Below are 23,055 nucleotides of genomic sequence, written 5' to 3'. Positions count from 1 at the left end.
GCCCTGCAAACTGGTTCATCTGTACCATTTTTCTAGGCTCCACATATATGCATTAATATACGCTATTTGTTTTTCTCTTTCTGACTTACTTCACCCTGCATGACAGTCTCTAGATCCATCCACATCTCTACAAATGACCCAATTTCATTCCTTTTTATGGCTGAGTAATATTCCATTGTATATATGTGCCACATCTTCTTTATCCATTCGTCTGTCGATGGGCATTTAGATTGCTTCTGTGACCTGGCTATTGTAAATAGTGCTGCAATGAACATTGGGGTGCATGTGTCTCTTTGAATTATGGTTTTCTCTGGGTATATGCCCAGTAGTGGGATTGCTGGATCATATGGTAATTCTATTTTTAGTTTTTTAAGGAACCTCCATACTGTTCTCCATAGTGGCTGTATCAGTTTACATTCCCACCCACAGCGCAAGAGGGTTCCCTTTTCTCCACACCCTCTCCAGCATCTGTTGTTTGTAGATTTTCTGATGATGCCCATTCTAACTGGTGTGAGGTGATACCTCATTGTACTTTTGATTTGCATTTCTCTAATGATTAGTGATGTTGAGCAGCTTTTCATGTGCTTTTTGGCCATCTGTATGTCTTCTTTGGAGAAATGTCTATTTAGGTCTTTTGCCCATTTTTGGATTGGGTTGTTTGTTTTTTTAATATTGAGCTGCATGAGCTGTTAATATATTTTGGATATTAATCCTTTGTCCATTGATTCGTTTGCAAATATTTTCTCCCATTCTGAAGGTTGTCTTTTCGTCTTCTTTATGGTTTCCTTTGCTGTGCAAAAGCTTTGAAGTTTCATTAGGTCCCATTTGTTTATTTTTGTTTTTATTTCCATTACTCTAGGAGGTGGATCAAAAAAGATCTTGCTGTGATTTATGTCAAAGAGTGTTCTTCCTGTGTTTTCCTCTAAGAGTTTTATAGTGTCCAGTCTTACATTTAGGTCTCTAATCCATTTTGAGTTTATTTTTGTGTATGGTGTTAGGGAGTGTTCTAATTTCATTCTTTTACATGTAGCTGTCCAGTTTTCCCAGCACCACTTATTGAAGAGACTGTCTTTTCTCCATTGTATATCCTTGCCTCCTTTGTCATAGATTTGTTGACCATATGTGCGTGGGTTTATCTCTGGGCTTTCTATCTTGTTCCATTGATATATGTTTCTGTTTTTGTGCCAGTACCATATTGTCTTGATTACTGCAGCTTTGTAGTATATTCTGAAGTCAGGGAGTCTGATTCCTCCAGCTCCGTTTTTTTCCCTCAAGACTGCTTTGGCTATTTGGGGTCTTTTGTGTCTCCATACAAATTTTAAGATTTTTTGTTCTAGTTCCATAAAAAATGCCATTGGTAATTTGATAGGGATTGAATCTGTAGATTGCTTTGGGTAGTATAGTAATTTTCACAGTACTTATTCTTCCAATCCAAGAACATGGTATATCTCTCCATCTGTTGGTATCATGTTTAATTTCTTTCATCAGTGTCTTATAGTTTTCTGCATACAGGTCTTTTGTCTCCCTAGGTAGGTTTATTCATAGGTATTTTATTCTTTTTGTTGCAGTGGTAAATGGGAGTGTTTCCTTAATTTCTCTTTCAGATTTTGCATCATCAGTGTATAGGAATGCAAGAGATTTCTGTGCATTAATTTTGTATCCTGCAACTTTACCAAATTCATTGATTAGCTCTACTAGTTTTCTGGTGGCATCTTTAGGATTCTCTATGTATAGTATCATGTCATCTGGAAACAGTGACAGTTTTACTTCTTCTTTTCCAATTTGTATTCCTTTTATTTCTTTTTCTTCTCTGATTGCCATGGCTAGGACTTCCAAAACTATGTTGAATGATAGTGGTGAGAGTGGACATCCTTGTCTTCTTCCTGATTTTAGAGGAAATGCTTTCAGTGTTTGACCATTGAGAATGATGTTTGCTGTGGGTTTGTCATATATGGCCTTTATTATGTTGAGTTAGGTTCCCTCTATACCCACTTTCTGGAGAGTTTTTAACATAAATGGGTGTTGAATTTTGTCAAAAGCTTTTTCTGCCTCTATTGAGATGATCATATGGTTTTTATTCTTCAATTTGTTAATATGGTGTATCACATTGATTGATTTGCATATATTGAAGAATCCTTGCATCCCTGGGATAAATCCCACTTGATCATGGTATATGATCCTTTCAATGTGTTGTTGGACTCTGTTTGCTAGTATTTTGTTGAGGATTTTTGCATCTATATTCATCAGTGATATTGATCTGTAATTTTCTTTTTTTGTAGTATCTTTGTCTGGTTTTGGTATCAGGGTGATGGTGACCTCACAGAATGAGTTTGGGAGTGTTCCTTCCTCTGCAATTTTTTGGAAGAGTTTGAGAAGGATGGTTGTTAGCTCGTCTCTAAATGTTTGATAGAATTCACCTGTGAAGCCATCTGGTCCTGGACTTTTGTTTGTTGGAAGATTTTTAATCACAGTTTCAATTTCACTACTTGTGATTAATCTGTTCATATTTTCTATTTCTTCCTGGTTCAGTCTTGGAAGGTTATAGCTTTCTAAGAATTTGTCCATTTCTTCCAGGTTGTCCATTTTATTGGCATAGAGTTGCTTGTAGTAGTCTCTTAGGATGCTTTGTATTTCTGTGGTGTCTGTTGTAACTTCTCCTTTTTCATTTCTAAGTTTATTGATTTGAGTCCTCTCCCTCTTTTTCTTGATGAGTCTGGCTAATGGTTTATCAATTTTGTTTATCTTCTCAAAGAACCAGCTTTTAGTTTTATTGATCTTTGCTATTGTTTTCTTTGTTTCTATTTCATTTATTTCTGCTCTGATCTTTATGATTTCTTTCCTTCTGCTAACTTTGGGTTTTGTTTGTTCTTCTTTCTCTAGTTCCTTTAGATGTAAGGTTAGATTGTTTATTTGAGATTTTTCCTGTTTCTTGAGGTAGGCTTGTATAGCTATAAACTTTCCTCTTAGAACTGCTTTTGCTGCATCGCATACATTTTGGATCATCGTGTTTTCATTGTCATTTGTCTCTAGGTATTTTTTGACTTCCTCTTTGATTTCTTCAGTGATGTCTTGGTTATTTAGTAACGTATTGTTTAACCTCCATGTGTTTGTGTTTTTTTACTTTTTTTTCCCTGTAATTCATTTCTAATCTCATAGCATTGGGGTCAGAAAAGATACTTGATATGATTTCAGTTTACTTAAGTTTACTGAGGCTTGATTTGTGACCCAAGATGTGATCTATCCTGGAGATGTTCTGTGCGCACTTGAGAAGAAAGTGTTATCTGCTGTTTTTGGATGGAATGTCCTATAAATATCAATTAAATCTATCTGGTCTATTGTGTCATTTAAAGCTTGTGTTTCCTTATTTATTTTCATTTTGGATGATCTGTCCATTGGTGTAAGTGAGGTGTTAAAGTCCCCCACTATTATTGTGCTACTGTTGATTTCCTCTTTTAGAGCTGTTAGCAGTTGCCTTATGTATTGAGGTGCTCCTATGTTGGGTGCATATATATTTATAATTGGTATATCTTGTTCTTGGATTGATCCCTTGATCATTATGTAGTGTCCTTTCTTGTCTCTTGTAACATTCTTTATTTTAAAGTCTATTTTATCTGGTATGAGTATTGCTACTCCAGCTTTCTTTTGATTTCCATTTGCATGGAATATCTTTTTTCATCCCCTCACTTTCAGTCTGTATGTGTCCCTAGGTCTGAAGTGGGTCTATTGTAGACAGCATATATATGGGTCTTGTTTTTGTATCCATTCAGCAAGCCTGTGTCTTTTGGTTGGAGCGTTTAATCCATTCACTTTTAAGGTAATTATTGATATGTATGTTCCTATGACCATTTTCTTAATTGTTTTGGGTTTGTTTTCGTAGGTCCTTTTCTTCTCTTGTGTTTCCCACTTAGAGAATTTCCTTTTGCATATGTTGTAGAGCTGGTTTGGTGGTGCTGAATTCTCTTAGCTTTTGCTTGTCTGTAAAGCTTTTGATTTCTCCATCGAATCTGAATGAGATCCTTGCTGGGTAGAGTAATCTTGGTTGTAGGTTCTTCCCTTTCATCACTTTAAGTATATAATGCCACTCCCTTCTGGCTTGTAGAGTTTCTGCTGAGAAATCAGCTGTTAACCTTATGGGAGTTTCCTTGTATGTTATTTGTAGTTTTTCCCTTGCTGCTTTCAATAATTTTTCTTTGTCTTTAATTTTTGCCAATTTGTTTACTATGTGTCTCGGTGTGTTTCTCCTTGGGTTTATCCTGTACGGGACTCGCTGCACTTCCTGGACTTGGGTGGTTATTTCCTTTCCCATGTTAGGGAAGTTTTCAACAATAATCTCTTCAAATATTTTCTTGGGCCCTTTCTCTCTCTCTTCTCCTTCTGGAACCCCTATAATGCGAATGTTGTTGTGTTTAATGTTGTCCCAGAGATCTCTTAGGCTGTCTTTATTTCTTTTCATTCTTTTTTCTTTATTCTGTTCTGTAGCAGTGAATTCCACCATTCTGTCTTCCAGGTCACTTACCCGTTCTTCTGCCTCAATTATTCTGGTATTGATTCCTTCTAGTATAGTTTTCATTTCAGTTATTGTATTGTTCATCTCTGTTTGTTTGTTCTTTAATTCTTCTAGGTCTTTTTTAAACATTTCTTGCATCTTCTTGATCTTTGCCTCCATTCTTTTCCGAGGTCCTGGATCATCTTCACAATCATTATTCTGAATTCTTTTTCTGGAAGGTTGCCTGTCTCCCCTTCATTTAGTTGTTTTTCTGGGCTTTTATCTTGTTCCTTCATTTGGTACATAGCCCTCTACCTTTTCATCTTGTCTTTCTTTCTGTGAATGTGGTTTTTGTTCCACAGGCTGCAGGACTGTAGTTCTTCTTGCTTCTGCTGTCTGCCCTCTGGTGGATGAGGCTGTCTAAGAGGCTTGTGCAAGTTTCCTGATGGGAGGGACTGGTGGTGGGTAGAGGTGACTGTTGCTCTGGTGGGCAGAGCTCAGTAAAACTTTAATCTGCTTGACTGCTGATGGGTGGGGCTGGGTTCCCTCCCTGTTGGTTGTTTGGCCTGAGACAACCCAACACTGGAGCCTACCTGGGCTCTTTGGTGGGGCTAATGACAGACTCTGGGAGGGCTCACGCTAAGGAGTACTTCCCAGAACTTCTGCTGCCAGTGTCCTTGCCCCCATGGTGAGCCACAGCCACCCTCTGCCTCTGCAGGAGACCCTCCCACACTAGCAGGTAGGTCTGATTCAGTCTCCCCTGGGGTCACTGCTCCTTCCCCTGGGTCCTGATGCTCACACTACTTTGTGTGTGTCCTCCAAGAGTGGAGTCTCTGTTTCCCCCAGTCCTGTCAAAGTCCTGCAATCAAATCCCACTAGGCTTCAAAGTCTGATTCTCTAGGAATTCCTCCTCCTGTTGCCAGACCCCCAGGTTGGGAAGCCTGATGTGGGGCTTAGAACCTTCATTCCAGTGGGTGGACATCTATGGTATAAGTGTTCTCCAGTCTGTGAGTCACCCACCCAGCAGTTATGGGATTTGATTTTACTGTGATTGTGCTCCTCCTACCATCTCATTGTGGCTTCTCCTTTGTCTTTACATGTGGGGTATCTTTTTTGGTGAGTTCCAGTGTCTTCCTGTCGATGATTGTCCAGCAGCTAGTTGTGATTTTGGTGTTCTCGCAAGAGGGAGTGAGAGCACGTCCTTCTACTCCACCATCTTGGTTCAGGGCCACCAATACATACTTATATCAGTGTTTTCAGTCTTTATCATTTTATTCACATCTATGCTCAGGAACCTTTAATGACTCAATTTTACTTCCATCATTAAGTTTATATTTAGTAGCCCTCAGAGCCCTCCTTTAGCTGGTCTGGTCTGCCCTTATGTATTCAACCTCCTATGTCCTACCTCTGCTCCTCCACTGCAGCCAGATTGGCCTTTTTATGATCCCTTTACATACTCATTCCTGTCCTCTGTTCTCTTCCCCTGATTAAAGATTCTTTAGCCTTCTGTCAGTTTTCAGCCATCATCTTCTAAATCTAACTTGAGTCCTCCTTTAAAATTCCTTTACTATTTCAATCTTATTTTGTATGTTCTCTTGTTTTATATTCATGTTCTTAACTCCGGTGCTTGTACATTATCTACTTTCCAATATACAAATCTGACCATGTCACCACGCTTGAAATCCTTGAACGTTTGCTCATTGCTTTTATGATAAAGACAAAACTCCATTAAGTGTGGCCTGCAAGGCCCTGTATGGTCTAGTTCCTACTATTTCTATAGCCTCATTTCAAACCATTCCCCTTTTGCTCTTAGCCACACTAACCTTTCAGTCCACTGTATTCCGTCATGCCGCAGGACCTTTGCACAGGTTCTTCTCTTTGCCTGGAACATTTTCACTCCCTCAAGCAAATCTTTCCTGGCTTTGCTGACCAGTTCAAACTCCCCTCTCATAAACACTTATAGCACCATCTTCCTCTTCCTATTACTTGTCATGGTTGAAGTCTCGTATGGTTTGTGTGATTAATTAATATGTCTCACCTACCAGCAGTAAGCTCCAGGAGAGCATATTTTCACACTGTTCTGTCCCCATTGCCTGCCACATAATGGATACTCAATAAATAGTTCCTGAATTAATTAATACATCAATTAATTCTTTGATACAGTAGTTTCCAATTGTTTCATATTAGTCATGAAATTTTGGCTCTGGGAGGGATCTTAGAGATTATCAGTCTATCATTTCCTAACATTTTTTATTGGAGAAGCTCTTTCAGTGCCATATGTATGTTCTCTCAAACTCAAAATGTGTTGTCAAAAACAATTTTTCCTTAAGATTACATTATAAAGTTAATTTTTAATGTGTTTTTTAAATTTAAATTACAGTTTTTAAAGTCTTTTTCCCATTTAACAAGCAATATGTATTGCTTACATTACTTTTAATTCTATAAGGAAATGTATGGTTTTTTAACATTCAAAAATGATATTTTATATCATGTATAATTTGGGGATCAACTTTATACTGAAATTTAACCATATGTTATAGTATCAAAAGTAGATAAGGTCTGCATTATGATCGTATGTAATTGGAATTATTATGTTTTGACCATTTGAAAATCAACTTTTAGTTCTAAATTTCATGTTTTATTTTTAAATAATGTAATTATACAAAAGGTCTTAGCCTACTGTTTGCAAATACTTCACAAATATTGCAGTTCTGCAGCCTCTGGTCCCAATTAGTTAAAAGTCCAAGTGAATATATTTAACTATATTTTCTCTTGAATGTTGGGTTTTTTTTTTTTTTTTTTTTTTTTTTGCGTTACGGGGGCCTCTCACTGTTGTGGCCTCTCCCGCTGCGGAGCACAGGCTCTGGACGCGCAGGCTCAGCGGCCATGGCTCACAGGCCCAGCCGCTCCGCGGCATGTGGGATCTTCCCGGACCGGGGCACGAACCCGTGTCCCCTGCATCAGCAGGCGGACTCTCAACCACTGCGCCACCAGGGAAGCCCCTGAATGTTGGTTTTTAAAGGACTAGACACATTTTGATGTTCCACATAAGAATTTTGATCAGATGAATAAAATTTATAAACAAACAGCTTGAGGCAAATTTGCAGAATTATTATCTATTTTATGTTGTATTTCAACATCTATGTCCTTTATATTTTTTAATCTTAATTTGGCCAAGGCAATGCAGCTAGTTAATGTTACATGATTCCTGATCATTGTATTCAATGTGGCTCTTTTTTATCCCCAGCCCTCACCCCTCCCAACATACACACACTTAATCTAGACCTCAGCACACAGTAGGCACTCAGTAAATACTTAAATAAATCAGTGGATGATACGTATTTATTACTTTTTCACTTAAGCAGTTCTCGTATTTTATTTGTTTGTTCTTTTCTTTTCTAGGAGAATGTGGATTATCTGATTCAGGAGCTCCGAAGACCCAAATACAGTATATATTTTATTTGTAAGTATGTTATTTCACCTGTTCAATCATGTAACTAAATCCTAGCTAATATGTTCTATTGGGTACTTCATATCATCAGTAAGTTAATTGAATCCATCACTGAAAGTCTGGTGAGTTTTTTTGTCATTTCAAAGTATTAAAAGTGTTAAAAGTGTTGGACCAACATTCTGTTTCTGAGAGCTAAATGTGATTTCCACTCATCATAGACTGCTTAGGTTAAAAACAAATTTTTTGTTAAGTTTTACTTTGCCCTTCAAGTTTCTTTATAAGTCAAAAGTTGTAAGTAGTCAACTTTCACATTCTACCTTTGCCAAAAACGTATGTATATTTATTTCTATTTTATACTTTTATGAACGGAGGCATAGAAGCTGATTTATTTATTTGGAGGGAGGATATACTTGAGTTTGTTGGAAAAGCAGAGATTTACTTTACATACCAGATGAAAACAGTCTACTTCTCTTTGCAACTTTATGTAATACTTGAAAGTACAAGTCATCAGGTAGATATCTCCTATTTGCATAACTTTTGGGGAGGGGAAAGGAGGTGGAGGCCTGGAAATAAACTGGGTTTGTGGTTACTATACAATTTATATGGATTTTTTTAATGTAATACATTCTGCTTTGGAAGTTACATCTTTTCTCCTCTAGATGTCCTTATTGATCTTCATAGCATTTGTATTGTTTACTTGAAGGCTTTGGAGTTTTAGGGTTTAAACTATAGTCTAAGATATATACTTTCTTCCGCATATACTACAATTTAATAATGGTACAAAAAATTAACATTTGTGATAAGACACTGTAGTTTATAAGAACTCTCTCATATTTTATTCAGCCCTTAAAACAACCCCAGGAGGTAAAAACAGGCAATTTTATTCTTTTCTGTCATCCTACTTTTGTTTTTGTTATTGTTTTATTTTTGGCTAATAATCACGGGTTTTCTTTTTCAATTAAGCTTTTTTTTCCTTTTTTTCTTTTCTTTTCTTTTTTTAAATTTATTTGATTTTATCTGTGGCTGCATTGGGTCTTTGTTGCTGCACACGGGCTTTCTCTAGTTGCTGCAAGCAGGGGCTACTCTTCATTGCCGTGCTCAGGCTTCATTGCGGTGGCTTCTCTTGTTGCAGAGCATGGGCTCTAGGTGCGTGGGCTTAAGTAGTTGTGGCATGCAGGCTCAGTAGTTGTGGCTCACGGGCTCTACAGCACAGACTCAGTAGTTGTGGTGCACAGGCTTAGTTGCTCCGCGGCATGTGGGATCTTCCCGGACCAGGGCTCGAACCTGTGTCCCCTGCATTGGCAGTCAGATTCTTAACCACTGTGCCACCAGGGAAGTCCTCATTTTTATTTATTTATTTATTTATTTAATTACTGAGTAGTATTCCATGGTATGGACGTACCACAATTTGTTTAACTGTTCACCTGTTGAAGGACATCTCAGTTGTTTCTAGTTCGGGCTAATACAAATAAAGTTGTTATAAATATTTGTGTATAGGTTTTTGTGTGAACGTAAGTCTTTATTTCTCTGTAATAAATAATACCCAGGGAGCAATTGCTGGGTCATATCGTAGTTGCATGTTTAGTGTTTTAAGAAACTGCTAAATGTTTTCTGGCATGACTATGCCATTTTACATTTCCATTAGCAGTGTACAGGTGATCTAATTTCTTTGTATCCTCACAAGCATTTAGTGTTGTCCCTGTTTTTCATTTTAGCCATTCTGATAGGTGTGCAGTCATTCCAGTATTTTTTAAGTCAGATTACAAGCTAGGTACTGAGGATAGGAAAGTATAAAAACTTTTGTATTCAATGACACACATAGACACACATACACACACACATATATTTATATATAGAGAGAGACTGATTCCCCATACTGTCAAATTTATCTGGACATCTAACAGAATTACTGTTTTGCTGAGTCTCTTAGCTAAAAATTGAATAGATCATGAGATGAAAGACTCCCTTTTCCTCTGAAAAGTTATTTGATGCAGTGGTTGGGATTAATAACCAAAAATAAGTCTAATATTTACTCTTCTGGTTGTAAAGTTTGTTTGAGTTGGGCTGTAAATCTATGAAGTCAAAAAAAATTATATATGTTAAAGTAGTTAGCACTAAAACCTAGGAAAAATGGACTGTTGAAATGTCTTGGGTGGAGCAATCAATTTCACAATTTTATTTGATTGAAATAAACTAAAATGAGTTTATATATAGTGATTTTATTCTTTACAGACTTTTAGCACAATTTATATTAATTAGCACAAAACTGGCCTTCTGCTCATGTCATTTTTTAATAATTTTATTTTTGTATATTCTTATGTCTACTAAACATCTTGTATAACAGGCTCCTCCCTTCCTTTATTTAAAAAAAAACTTTTTTATTATGGAAGTTTTCAAATATGTAAAAAGTAGACAGAATAGTCTAATAAATCCCAATGTACCCATCACCCAGTTTCTACAGTTATTGTACCATGGCCAATCTTGTTTTAGCTATACTGCTGTCTACTCCCCCATCAATATCATATTGAAGATAACCTAAGACATCACATGATTTCATCCATAAATATTTCCATGTACATCTCTAAATGATAAGGACTTGTTTTAAAGAGTACCATTATTATATCCAAATAATGAAGAAAATTCCTATTTATTCAAATATTCATTCAGTGTTCAAATTTCAAATTCTTTCATGCCTTTTTTTTTCACCACTGTTTGTTTGACTCAGGATCATAGTAAGGTCCACACATTGCTATTGGTTGATACGTTGTTTAAGTTTCTTTGATCTTCTATAAGTCCTCTCTCTACCCCAACCGCCATGCGGTCTATTTATTGAAGAAACTACATTGTTCTGTTAAAGTTTCCCACAGCCTGGATCTTGCTGATTGCGTCTGCATGGGGTACTTTAACATGTTCTTTGCAATTTAAAATGTTCCCTCTGTCCTCTAGTTCTTGTAAATTGGTACTTGGATACAGAGGCTTAATTAGATTCAGATTTGATTTCTTTTTGACGAGAATATTTCATAGATAGTGTTGTGTGCTTCCACTGATTGTCTCTTACTGTGATACTAGCAGAGGTTAATGCCCAATGCCTAGTTCCATCCATTGATTCATTTGGGGTTTGAAAAAAATGATGGTGTTTTAATTCTATCCTTATCATTCCTTTGCTTTTTAGCTGGGAGGAGTTTCCCCTCATCTACCGTTTGGTTATCTGGTGGTACAGTTTGCATATAAAAGGATAAAAGCTTACTTCTTTCCCAGTATTTGCTATTTTCAATATAATGATTTGGTTCCCTAGCATCCTCCAATGCCTACAATGGTGGTTCCCTTTTTTTTTTTTTTTAAGTATTATGAATTTACAGATTTAAACATATTTGTGCTGTTCATTCCAATGTGAAGGTGTTTGACATATACCACAATGTATACTAAATTTCACTTAGTCATTAGACTTTAACTGTCAGGCCCATTTATGTCTAATTGCAGCAGAGGTGATCTCCTCTGAGTCAACCACAACCTATATGTCTGTTTCAGATTTCAGTAATGTGATCAGCAAGAGTGATGTGAAGTCATTAGCTGAAGCTGATGAACAGGAAGTGGTGGCTGAGGTTCAGGTAAACATATTGGTCCTCTAATACATATCTTATATTGGCCCTTTCTAAAGATTTGAGTCTAAAAATATGGAAGGTGTTGTCTCATAAGAAAGGAAGCTATTGATCAGACACAATAAATGTGCATTGCACCAGACTATACTCATATTTAGAAAATTTGGAAGAGGTATCAAATTGAGTGGGAATAGAATTAAAGTAGGCAGTGGGAATGAGGAGATTGGAAAGGTACTGGATTGGTAGGGACGGTTTCACAGGGTTGGGGGCAGAGCCAGATATGTCTTATGCTAGTTTTATGAGCTATACTGTAAGAATATTCATCTACACAGTTATAGTTTATATCTGATTGGGAGAGAATAGGAAGTAAAGGATGTGAATGAGGTTTATTAAAGTTCTGTTTGTGATTATCTTGCTTTGGGAAGTAGTAAGCAGATTTGTCATTAGGTTAAAACGTGCAACTCCTAAATGTTTATTCTGCATTCTATGTAATACTTCACATTAGAACATTTCATGTTACCGTTTCCTTCTTAAACCCTTTAGTGTTCTTGAATACATTATCACAGATGTTTGAATACATTTATCACCTAAGTGAAGAATATCGTCCTCAGGGAAGCAAATAAACAAGTTTTGGATTTTCAGGAGGATGCGCTAGGTGATAAATGAATGAAAAAAGAATGACCTATTTTAAATCATATTCTCCCTCATAAGAATACACTGGACAGCAAAGTTCTTATTCATCTAACTGAGTGTAACATTGTGTATCTTTAGCAGTGTTTTATTTTTACTAATTGATAAGTCTTCTTAAGTATGATATGTATATTTATACAACTTTGTTTTTTGGGTTTTTTTTGTTAAAGATTTATTATTATTGCTACTATTTCATGATTATCTTATTAATTCCCTCACATTGACTATTGTTACTCAATTGTTAATTGATCAATTTTTCTCTTTTATACCTGCATTTCCTCAAATTTGATTGTATCACATAGTATTATATCACATATGAAAAATATTATTGCATGATACAGTTAGTTGTTTATGGAATGACTGACTAATCTTGGTGCTTTGTTTGCAGGAATTTTATGGTGATTACATTGCTGTGAATCCACATTTGTTTTCCCTCAATATTCTGGGTTGCTGCCAGGTATGGAAAGAAAGGATTTTTTTTAAAGTTTATTTATCAGGTAGGAGTTAATTCAGTAAGTAATTGGACTTGTAAGATAAAATTCAAATATTTTCTCTGAATATATGTTTTAACAAAAAGGGTCGAAATTGGGATCCAGTCCAACTATCCAGAGCAACTCAAGGACTGACAGCTCTCCTTTTATCTCTGAAGAAATGTCCCATGATTCGTTACCAGCTTTCATCAGAGACAGCAAAGAGACTTGCAGAATGTGTTAAGGTATGGCATTCTCTATCTCCAGTTCCAAAACATCAAGACCATTCATTTCTTTTTCATATTTCAGAAATTAAAGGAATATTTTATCTAAAACTAAGGAGATGATGTGTTAGGTTTACTGGCAAAGAAGTAGGCATTTGTAATTCAAGACCAAAAGCAACAAATTAGAGCTAAGATTCTTAGGTTTAACCCAAGAAACATTTGCAAGCTACTTAACTTCTTTTGATCCTATTAAACCGCTTGTAAAATAGAGTTTCAAATCCTAACCCCTTAAACAGAATGCTACTAAACTTTGTCAAGCTTTTGAATCCTTTTATGGAAGGCATATGAAAGTGCAAGAAACTATTGTTAAATGTGGTTTTTGTGTATTAATTTTCTATTTATATCATCTCTATCTGCTACTAATTGGTTCACCAAACCGTCTTTCTCTCTTACCCACAGCAGGTGATAACTAAAGAATATGAACTGTTTGAATTCCGGCGGACTGAGGTTCCTCCATTGCTACTTATTTTAGATCGCTGCGATGATGCCATCACCCCATTGCTAAACCAGGTGCAGAGCCCTTTGTTAGCATAAAGAAAAGATGATTTCAAGTGGTATTCATCAAAATGCAGATGTGGAAATGAACAACATGGTCCATTTATTTGCCTTCTTATTTTCAGCTATTCTTGTTTTTGCCTTGTGTTTCCTAGCATTCTGGTATCAGTGTTCTTCCAGCCACAGTCATCTTCAGCTCTTTCTTCTGCCTCATCCTTCCTGTCCCTTTCTGCCACCATCCCTAATTAAGGCAACTTCTGGGTCTGTAGATTCTACTTTTCCAGTGTCTGCTCTTTTCCATTCATATTGCCATTATCTTGGTGTATCTAATCTCTTATAGGAATCCTCAAATAGTCATCTTCTTGATTCCCCACTTTTAATTTCTCTCCACTCTAATGTATCTCAAGGATACAATGTTGTTAAATTACTTTTACTAAAGTAAGTTCTGATCCTATTACTCCTGGCTTAAAAATCTTAATTGTTTCCCATTTGCCTACTGGATGAAAAACAGACTCCTGAACTTGGCATCCATGAGCCTTCACAATGTAGGCTCAACGTTATAGAAAACCTGCAGCCCACTACTGTGTAGATATACCTCATGATTTCCTGCCATCATTTTATTCATGTTGTGACCTCTCTTTGAACTCTGGCATGTTTGGAATACATTCTCTTCCCATCTTCACCTCTCAAAATTCTTATCCTTTAAAACCACTTGAAACATCTTTTAAGTGTTTTTGAAACATCTTATGTCTCATGCTGCACTTTCTATGTTGTACCTTTGATTGTTTTCACAGTCTCCTAGGTTATACATTCCTCCAAGGCAAACTGTGTCTTACTAATGTTTGTTCTTCTGTGAATACAAGCACAGTGCCTTACACTTTGTAGATACTTTATTAATAGTGACTTTAAATTTATAGGAAGAGGCACAGTCTATATTTCAGTTCCATCCCAGCTTATAATAATAATGTTAATGCTAGGGGAAATCTGTGCTGTGGAATGCAACTTCTCTATGATATGATAGATAGCTTATATTCCTAAAATTCAAAGTAATATAACTTTATATATTCTATATATTACATATTATGTGTTACATATTTTGTATACATTTTAATAATATAACTAAAGAAATTTTGAGGATATAAAAAAGTAGAAAGAAAAAAAATTGCTTATAATTTAGTTTCCCAAAGAAAAGCAATCATTCATTCAACAGATTTCACTGAGGACCTATTATGTGCCAGGTACTGTATTAAGTACTAGAGATAAAAGGTTAAAAGATACAGTCTCTGCTCTCAAAGAATTCATGATCCAATGAGGAGAAAGTAAACATCATTTTAATTATGAAGTATGTGCTAATGGCGAAAGCATGCACAGGATGCTGTCTATGGAAGCATAAAGCATTTTGTTGTACTTATTTTAAATGCTGTAATGAAACTTGCTTTTTCAAGGACTCATTGGCAAATATTTTAGGAAATAAAGCACCTACTTTTATAACCTCTGAAGTTATTTTAACAAATCTAGTATTTAGACTCTAGATTTAGAGGGTAATTTGCTGGAAAATACTTAGTTTTCTCTAATGTGCCTGTGACTAAAAGTAACCTGTTCTCCATAAAAGGTGAGAAGGCAAATTTGGGGGTTTCTCCTTTCCAGTTTTACAAAATAAGTAAGACTGGAAACCGGTCCTTCTTCATAATGCATATTAAGTAAAAATATAAAGTAAAATGGATTCAGAGGCAAGCTTCTGAATATGTGTGTTTTGATCAACTCACAAGGTTTTTTTCTGGTAATATTAGTGTTCCCAGGATAAATATAGCACCACTCAGATCTGCAAGAACACACTTCTCATGCTGCAGAAAACCACAGAAGTGTACAGGAAATGGTACAGCTTGTAACTGCAGTACCAATATAGCCCTATCTATGAAGCCAAAAATATACTCTTAATTCACAGGCAAAAATTGGAGCTAATGATAGATCTAATTTGTTTTCTTTCTATCAGGAATATTAATCTGGCTGCCCTTCTTCCAAAAGTGTGAGATCTAAAAGCGTTTTGACTGTCGGATGTTTAACCAATTAAAATGACATTCTTAATGCTTAGTATAGCACACAGTATTAATAAAATTTGAGCTAAATAGAGAACCTCCATGTAAACAAGACTAGTTACTAAGAATATTATCAGTTTTTATTTGTTTTCCTGAACGTGTACTATTTCCATGTTTTGTCAGGTACCAATTTTTTTTTTCTCATAATTCTTTATTTAGTGGACATATCAGGCCATGGTCCATGAACTACTGGGCATAAACAACAATCGGATTGATCTTTCCAGAGTGCCAGGGATCAGTAAAGACTTGAGAGAGGTGGTCCTATCTGCCGAAAATGATGAATTCTATGCTAACGTAAGTGGTTTAAAATTCTTTTAAATTTTTTTAGTTGTTTTTATGTAAGAAGGTTAATATTGATTTGTTAGAATGAGAGCAGGTTGGGGATTTCATGTCGAAGGATGATAGAGGCATCCTGTAGATAAACTGCATCTCAAGGGAAGGCAGACTTTTTTCTGACCCTTTAACAATATTTTTTTTCACAGTAATCACATACTTAGTTTTGTACTTTTAAAATTAGAACCCAATTTATTTACTTCCCTCCTGTCCTTAGCCCTTTGTGAAAATGGTAATGGTATTCATCACCAGTGTCCTGGCCAATATCCAGATTTGGTAATGATAATGAAATTTTCTTGCCCTTCAGTTCTCACTGTATTCAGTGTTCTTTTTTACTTCTTTTAAATTGTCTGAAAGTCAGACTTGTTGATAGAACTGTGTTTCCAACTTCCTTTTTCACAGAATATGTACCTGAACTTTGCTGAGATTGGTAGCAACATAAAGAATCTCATGGAAGACTTTCAGAAGAAGAAACCAAAAGAACAGCAAAAACTAGAATCAATAGCAGACATGAAGGTAAATTGAACATGTACATGGATGATTAACATACAAGACTTTGGAACTATTCATGTAAGCAGCATTTCTGGAATATTCTGGGTCTGATTTCTGCCTTGATTCCTTTTGTTTGGTTTGAGATTATTTTCTGTAATACTTCTCTTTAGGAAAAAATATAGTGAAAACTTCATAATAAGCCATGTACTTCTTTCCATTCATCAGTCATATTTGGTCTATTTAAAGACTCAGTCTACTGACATATACTAGTTCTTCTCTTCTTAAGCATAACAAAATGCCATGTGATTGAAAGTATTAGATGCCTTAGTCTGGGCAGAAGAATAATCCCTTCCTTTTTTTTTTTTTTTTTCTCCTTCTTCATATATGCCTATCCTCATCAAGAAATAACAGAACCCCTAATTGATGTTTTTCCCATGGCAGGCCTTTGTTGAGAATTACCCACAATTCAAGAAGATGTCTGGGACTGTATCAAAGCACGTGACAGTGGTTGGAGAGCTGTCTCGGTTGGTCAGTGAGCGGAATCTGCTGGAGGTTTCGGAGGTTGAGCAAGAACTGGCCTGTCAAAATGACCATTCTAGTGCTCTCCAGGTATCTATTCAATCCAATTTGATGAGCACCTACTATGTGTAAGGCACTGTGCCAGGCAGAGCAAGAGATACAAAGGCAAGTAATCCTTTTTAACCAACATGGAATTTACAGTGTAACAGGCAGTTGAGACAAGAACACAAATTAGTATTATTTAAGATAGATGTATGATAAGAGGGACAGTAGAAGAAAAATGTGCAATCTCAAAGGGTTCAGGCAATTAATTGAGTGTTTAGGAGGGCAGCCTAGTCAACTAGAAAGAATGCTAGACTAAAATCAGAAGATCTGAATTTCAGTGTTTGATTTGCCACTGCTGGCTTTGTGACCTGGAGCTGTTGGCTTAATCTGAGCCATTTTCCTCATTTGTTAAATAAGTATAATGATATTTATCTCACAGGTTGTTAGGAAGATTTTAAAGGTATAATATATTAAAATGCATTTTCTAGGTTTTTATTATTGAACATCTGCTGTTTATTCTACAAACATGTGAATGCCTGCTCCATGTTCATGGTGCTGTGAGGATCTAGCGGTACAAAAATGAATAAGATACCATCCTTTTCCTCAAAAAGTTCACATTTTAGTAGGGGAGAAAGAAATTTAAACCAGGAATTATAATATATGCAATAAGTGCTATACGAGAGGTATTACAAAGGGATATGGGAATACAAAGGAAGGACAACTGTTTTCCCTAAGGATGAATCTTCTTAGAGCTTCTTAGAGACAATGACATTAGGTCTGGTTCTGGACAAGTAATTAAGTAGAAGTGCACCAACCAGAGAAAAGGAAGGAAATTCTCAGCAGAGGGAATGCAGGCATGGAGATGCGAAAAAAAAAAATTTTTTTTTTTAAGGGAACAGAGACTAATTCAATGTAGCCAGTGCTGAATATAAGATGAGGAGTGGTCTTAGATAAGCCAGAAGGACAGATTGAGGCCTGGTTATGGCCATTGAAAGGAGGTTGGGCTTTAATCTTAAAATGATGAGAGCTATCAGAAGATTTTAGAAAAAAGTGACATAATCAAACCCTAGCCTCATGAAATTTACAGTATAAGTTGAAGAGACAAAACTAAAGCATGAGTAACAATTAGTCAGTGTTTCAAGTTAATATTTAATTAAGTCAAAATTGTGGTACTGACTATAATTAAAGATTTGAGGTTATTAGGAACAGTTTCTTAGAGAAGGTGATATTAAGATGGACCATAAATAATGAATAGAATCTGGAGGAGGATTTCAGCAAAGAAAAGATGCAGAACTATGCAGAAAATAATAAACAGCATGACCTGTTGAGAGTGGGTGTGCAAGAGACATAGGAGATAAAATTGAATTGGTAAACAGGAACTAGTTTATGAAAACACTTGTAAGGGGGATTTGTACTTGCTGAGATAGGCAAAGAGATCCAGTGTAGAGTCTTACTTAAAAGTTGATATGATGAAAGCAGTATTTAAGGAAATTTAATCTAGTAAGGATGCTTTGGAGATGAAAAAAATTCAAGTCAGAGAGGCTAGAAGACTCATAGTGGTAGTAGTAAAAATGTACAGAAGGGCAAATATGAAAGACATTTCAAAGGGAGAAAATAACTATTTAGTGACAGATTAGATATAAGGATAACAAGGCAGAACAAATCAGAGATAATTCCAAAATTCCTGAGAAGTGGCAAAACGTGGTATCACTGAGAGTAAGTAACTTGGGAATGAGAGTCCTTTGGGAAATAGCTGTTTCTAAGCCACTTATTATAAGAAGCACATTTCCTTATTAATAGGACCCTATATTCTAAAACTTAGTCTCTTTCTGTCCCTGCTGCAATTTTGCTTTATAAAATAAAGCCAGCATGATATAATGGAAACAACACAGACTATCCTGGCTTATGTCCTATCTCTATGTATCAAAGCTTCTCCGGGAAAATTACTTATTTTGCCCAAGCCTCAGGGATAATGATTTCAAACTTTTAGGTTGTTATCAGAATTTAATGAGATATAAAATGCTTCGCATATGGTAGGTACTTTGTAAAGGTTAGTTTCCTTCCTCTAAGTACAATTTTTTAAAGATACGGTACAATCAAAAGAAAGAAATTCACCCACCTGTGGTTGCTCTAGTTATACCAAAGTCTTCACTGTGATTTATGTTGATAGTTGTTGGGTTTTAATTTTTAAAAATGTTTATTGGGCTTCCCTGGTGGCGCAGTGGTTGAGAGTCTTCCTGCCGATGCAGGAGACACGGGTTCGTGCCCCGGTCCGGGAAGATCCCACATGCCGTGGAGCAGCTGGGCCCGTGAGCCATGGCCGCTGAGCCTGCGCGTCCGGAGCCTGTGCTCCGCAACGGGAGAGGCCATGACAGTGAGAGGCCCGCGTACCGCAAAAAAGAAAAAGAAAAATTAAAAAAAAAAAAGTTTATCAAGAGTTCCTCTGAAAACACCATCATTTTGAAAATCATAAAGATGCTATTGGCTTTATATTTATGAAATGTACTTCTGTCAACACAATTTTATCTCTGTGTTCTTAAATCTTCACAAAGAACTTTTAGGCTGACTTTATATTTTTAGTTGTATTAAATATGAATTTTTTTAATCTATTTTTTTATTGAAGTATAGTTGATTTACACTGTTGTATTAATTTCTGCTGTACAGCAAAGTGATTCAGTTATACATACATCAACATTGTTTTATATTCTTTATATCATTGTTATGATATACCATTATGGTTTATCATAAATTCTAATTCTTAAATAGATAATATAAGTACTTGATGAAAGAGATACATAGTAAAAACTGAGTCTGTTAGTTTCACTTGCATTCTTACAGTTATTCAGTGTGTGTGCAAGCCTCTATGAGTGTGTATATTTCCTTCTCTCTCTTTTTAAAATTCAGATGATACCATACTGTACACATAGCTCTGCATTTTGCTTTTTCACTTAACTGTGTATCTCAGAGATTGTTCCAGACCAGAACCTAAACACTCATTCTGTTAAATCACTAAATAGTATTCCTTTGTAAAGATACATCACAATCTACTTAACTTGGCCAACTTACTTTAAACAACACTATTAATAAGAGTTTATAGTTGGTTTGTGGGCCTAATAGAAGCATTCCTATGAAAACTTTTTATTTTTCTCAATAAAGTGATTTTTTCTCTCTTATTAAGTAAAAACAGAATTGTGTCCTGTAACTAAATTTAAATTTCCTTATGTTTCTTTATCATTTTATTTTTCCCTTTAAAACAATAGAACCAAACTTAATCACTAGCCAATTTTAGTATCTTTATTTGTATCTCACCATATGGAAAGCAGTTAGAAAAGGCTACTGTAATTCCTTGCCTGAAATCTTATTTTTTGTTCATTTTAAAAGAAAAACAGATACTTTAAAATATGAATTCCATTTGTGATCCACTTTATATTTTTAAAAATGATCTTTTGAAGGTTTTCTTGCCCAGGGTATTAGGGTTTTACAGTGAGCAGTTGATTTGGACTCCCCCATCATAAAGGATTTCTTTGACAACATGATAGAAATAGTCAATAAAGAGAACTTTTAATAATGAGTAGGTGCCATGGCCCTGACCCCTAGATGGGTTACAGCATTCCTTGGCTTGACCTTAGGTGATAATAAGCGATGAATTGACTTTTGAGTAAAGATGAGGTTTGCTTTATTGAATAGTAGCTGTATCATGGTGAGGCAAAAAAAGCTCATACATTGCTAAAATTTAACCTATAAATTGCTGCCACTTCTAACCAGTTACCCTACAGGGTAACAAAAAATTTGATTCAGAAGAATTTCACTAGAACCAAACTGCAGTGTACTATCATTGAGACATATGCATAGCCTTGGAAAAGACTCCTTTGATTAGTAAGGAAGATTTTTTTTCATACCATAAAGAGAAAAATCTTCAGAAAGTAAATAATTTCTCCCCCTTTTGTTGTCATATTACAGCTTTTCATTTGGAAGGAGGATCTAGTCTTTTTATATCCTTCTTTCCTGACCTTGAGTAAAAGATCTCAAATCATCCCATTAATAACACGTAGTAAGGACAACAAATATTCATTAGAGAAATGAAGATAAAGAGTTCTGTTTGAAGCAGTATAGAATAGTGGCTGATAGCTTGAATCTTTGATGGCTTGGGTTTGAAAATGATGCTTAACCACTCCAAGTCTTAGTCTCTTTGTCTGTAAAATAGGGGGAAATATCAGTACTTACTTCAAAGATTTTTGTGAGGGTGTAATGAGCTAATACATGTAAAACACTTAATACAGTACCTGCTACTTACAACATTCAATGAATATTAACTATCGCTATTTTCAGTATTATTGTTTGATGGTACATTCTCTTTTCTTTATGGCATCCGAGACATGTTTTTTAATTCACTCATGATCTTGGAACTCTCCCTGATTTTAGAAGGGTTTTTTTGCTTCTCGTTAAAATTGTAAGAAAATTGTTTTGGACACATTGAGCTGACAATTTTACTTTTACCAACTAAGAGTAAAAATGATCCTTTTCTCTCTCAAAACTATCATTTGACTAGTATTTCAGAAACAGTGGTGACCAGCAGAAGACCTACACCAAAGCTAAATTTGACCAGTCATTAAGTAAAAGAATACTGACTCATGTATTTACCAGTTAGTGGAATTGGGTCCTGCCTACTTTCTATCATTTTTCCTAGATAAGCTCTTTATAGTCCCATAACACTGTTCTCTCAAACGGTTAGATTAGACTCATTATTTAATCATATCAGCATGTGAAGACTTCTACCAATTTCATCTTGCTGTTCTAATCTGTTGGCTTATAATGCTATTCATTGAGTGTTTTACTACATTACTGTGATAGTTGATAACAAGGTACAGATCCTGTTCTTTAGGTTAAATTAAAGCAAAAAAAATGGGGACTATCTTTAATTGCAGACTTCAACTGTAATTTGTACAATGGTTTAAAGTATAGGCATGTCATTACGAAAGTTTTTTCTTGTACTGCTATATCATAGTTTTGGTAGAAGAAAACAGAAAAGTATAAAAGTAGTCAGCCCAAAATAATGGAAGAATCTCTAAATATCAGAAGAGAAGAATGTTTTTTAATCAATGTCTTTTGAATGAACATTAGCTCCTTTTTGACACTTGACCTTCAAAGATAGTGTTTTTGCATTTCTTCTCTTATTCCTTCATTGGGCCTACACTAATGTTAGAATTCAGTGGAAGATTTTTGAATCCCATCTTCTTCTTTTTTTTTTTTTTTTTTTTTTTTTTGCAGTACGTGGGCCTCTCACTGTTGTGGCCTCTCCCACTGCAGAGCGCAGGCTCCGGACGTGCAGGTTCAGCGGCGATGGCTCACAGGCCCAGCCGCTTCGCGGCATGTGGGATCCTCCTGGACCGGGGCACAAACCCGCGTCCCCTGCATCGGCAGGTGGGCTGTCAACCACTGCGCCACCAGGGAAGCCCAAATCCCATCTTCTTAAGTGGACAATAGTTTTCTGTTTCACTCTTTATTCAGCCATTGTTATTATGTAACAGTATACTTTTCTCCCTTGATTATCTCAAGGTTTATGGGAAATTTAATAAGAAAAGAGATACCAAAAAGTTCATTATATAATTCAGTCATATTTCCAACATATAAATACCACTGTGTAACACATACCTCCTATGTAATTAAAATCTTTCAGATTCTTTTTCTCCTCTTCTCTGGTTAGTACCCTGGAATCTCAATATAATGTATGTCACTGTCAGTCAAGTTGATGAGTCAAGTAGCCATGAGGGAAATAGTTCAAAATTAAGTCAAAGGATAACATGGGATCCAGGCAGACAAAAAGGCCCTGCTTCTTCAAGGACTTATATAGCTGAAAAAGAAGAAAGAATTCAGCTTGTATCTACAGGTTTCTTTTCATGAGGGAATAGATAAGTCTAACTGGAACACTGACCTGAGCCATGGGTTGGGTCCTAAGGGCTCAAAAGTAAGCAAAGTACTCTACTCAGCGTAGTCTTGGGCCAGATCTGGGCTATTGGATCAGAAGGCCTCCCATTGAGGGAGAGCTAAGAGTCAAGCCGGGGACTCTAAATACCAGTACCAAATCTCAAGGATTA

At 35.9% G+C, this 23,055-nt stretch overlaps 1 protein-coding gene across 4 annotated transcripts in view; it reads left to right on the top strand.

Moving 5' to 3' along the window:
* VPS45 (vacuolar protein sorting 45 homolog) overlaps window positions 1-23,055 on the top strand; it is a 67,524-nt gene that overhangs the window by 1,968 nt on the left and 42,501 nt on the right. For all 4 annotated transcript variants that reach the window (XM_082652711.1, XM_082652710.1, XM_082652712.1 and 1 more), the window contains exons 3-10: window positions 7,889-7,949; window positions 11,466-11,545; window positions 12,615-12,683; window positions 12,804-12,941; window positions 13,380-13,490; window positions 15,731-15,865; window positions 16,307-16,420; window positions 16,838-17,005. In XM_082652711.1, coding sequence (XP_082508837.1) covers window positions 7,889-7,949; window positions 11,466-11,545; window positions 12,615-12,683; window positions 12,804-12,941; window positions 13,380-13,490; window positions 15,731-15,865; window positions 16,307-16,420; window positions 16,838-17,005 — 876 coding nt within the window. The remainder of the gene's footprint in view (window positions 1-7,888; window positions 7,950-11,465; window positions 11,546-12,614; window positions 12,684-12,803; window positions 12,942-13,379; window positions 13,491-15,730; window positions 15,866-16,306; window positions 16,421-16,837; window positions 17,006-23,055) is intronic.

Source organism: Grampus griseus, assembly GCF_964374135.1.
Source record: "Grampus griseus genome assembly, chromosome: 1".
NCBI lineage: Eukaryota > Metazoa > Chordata > Mammalia > Artiodactyla > Delphinidae > Grampus > Grampus griseus.
This window is presented reverse-complemented; position numbering and strand designations above follow the sequence as displayed.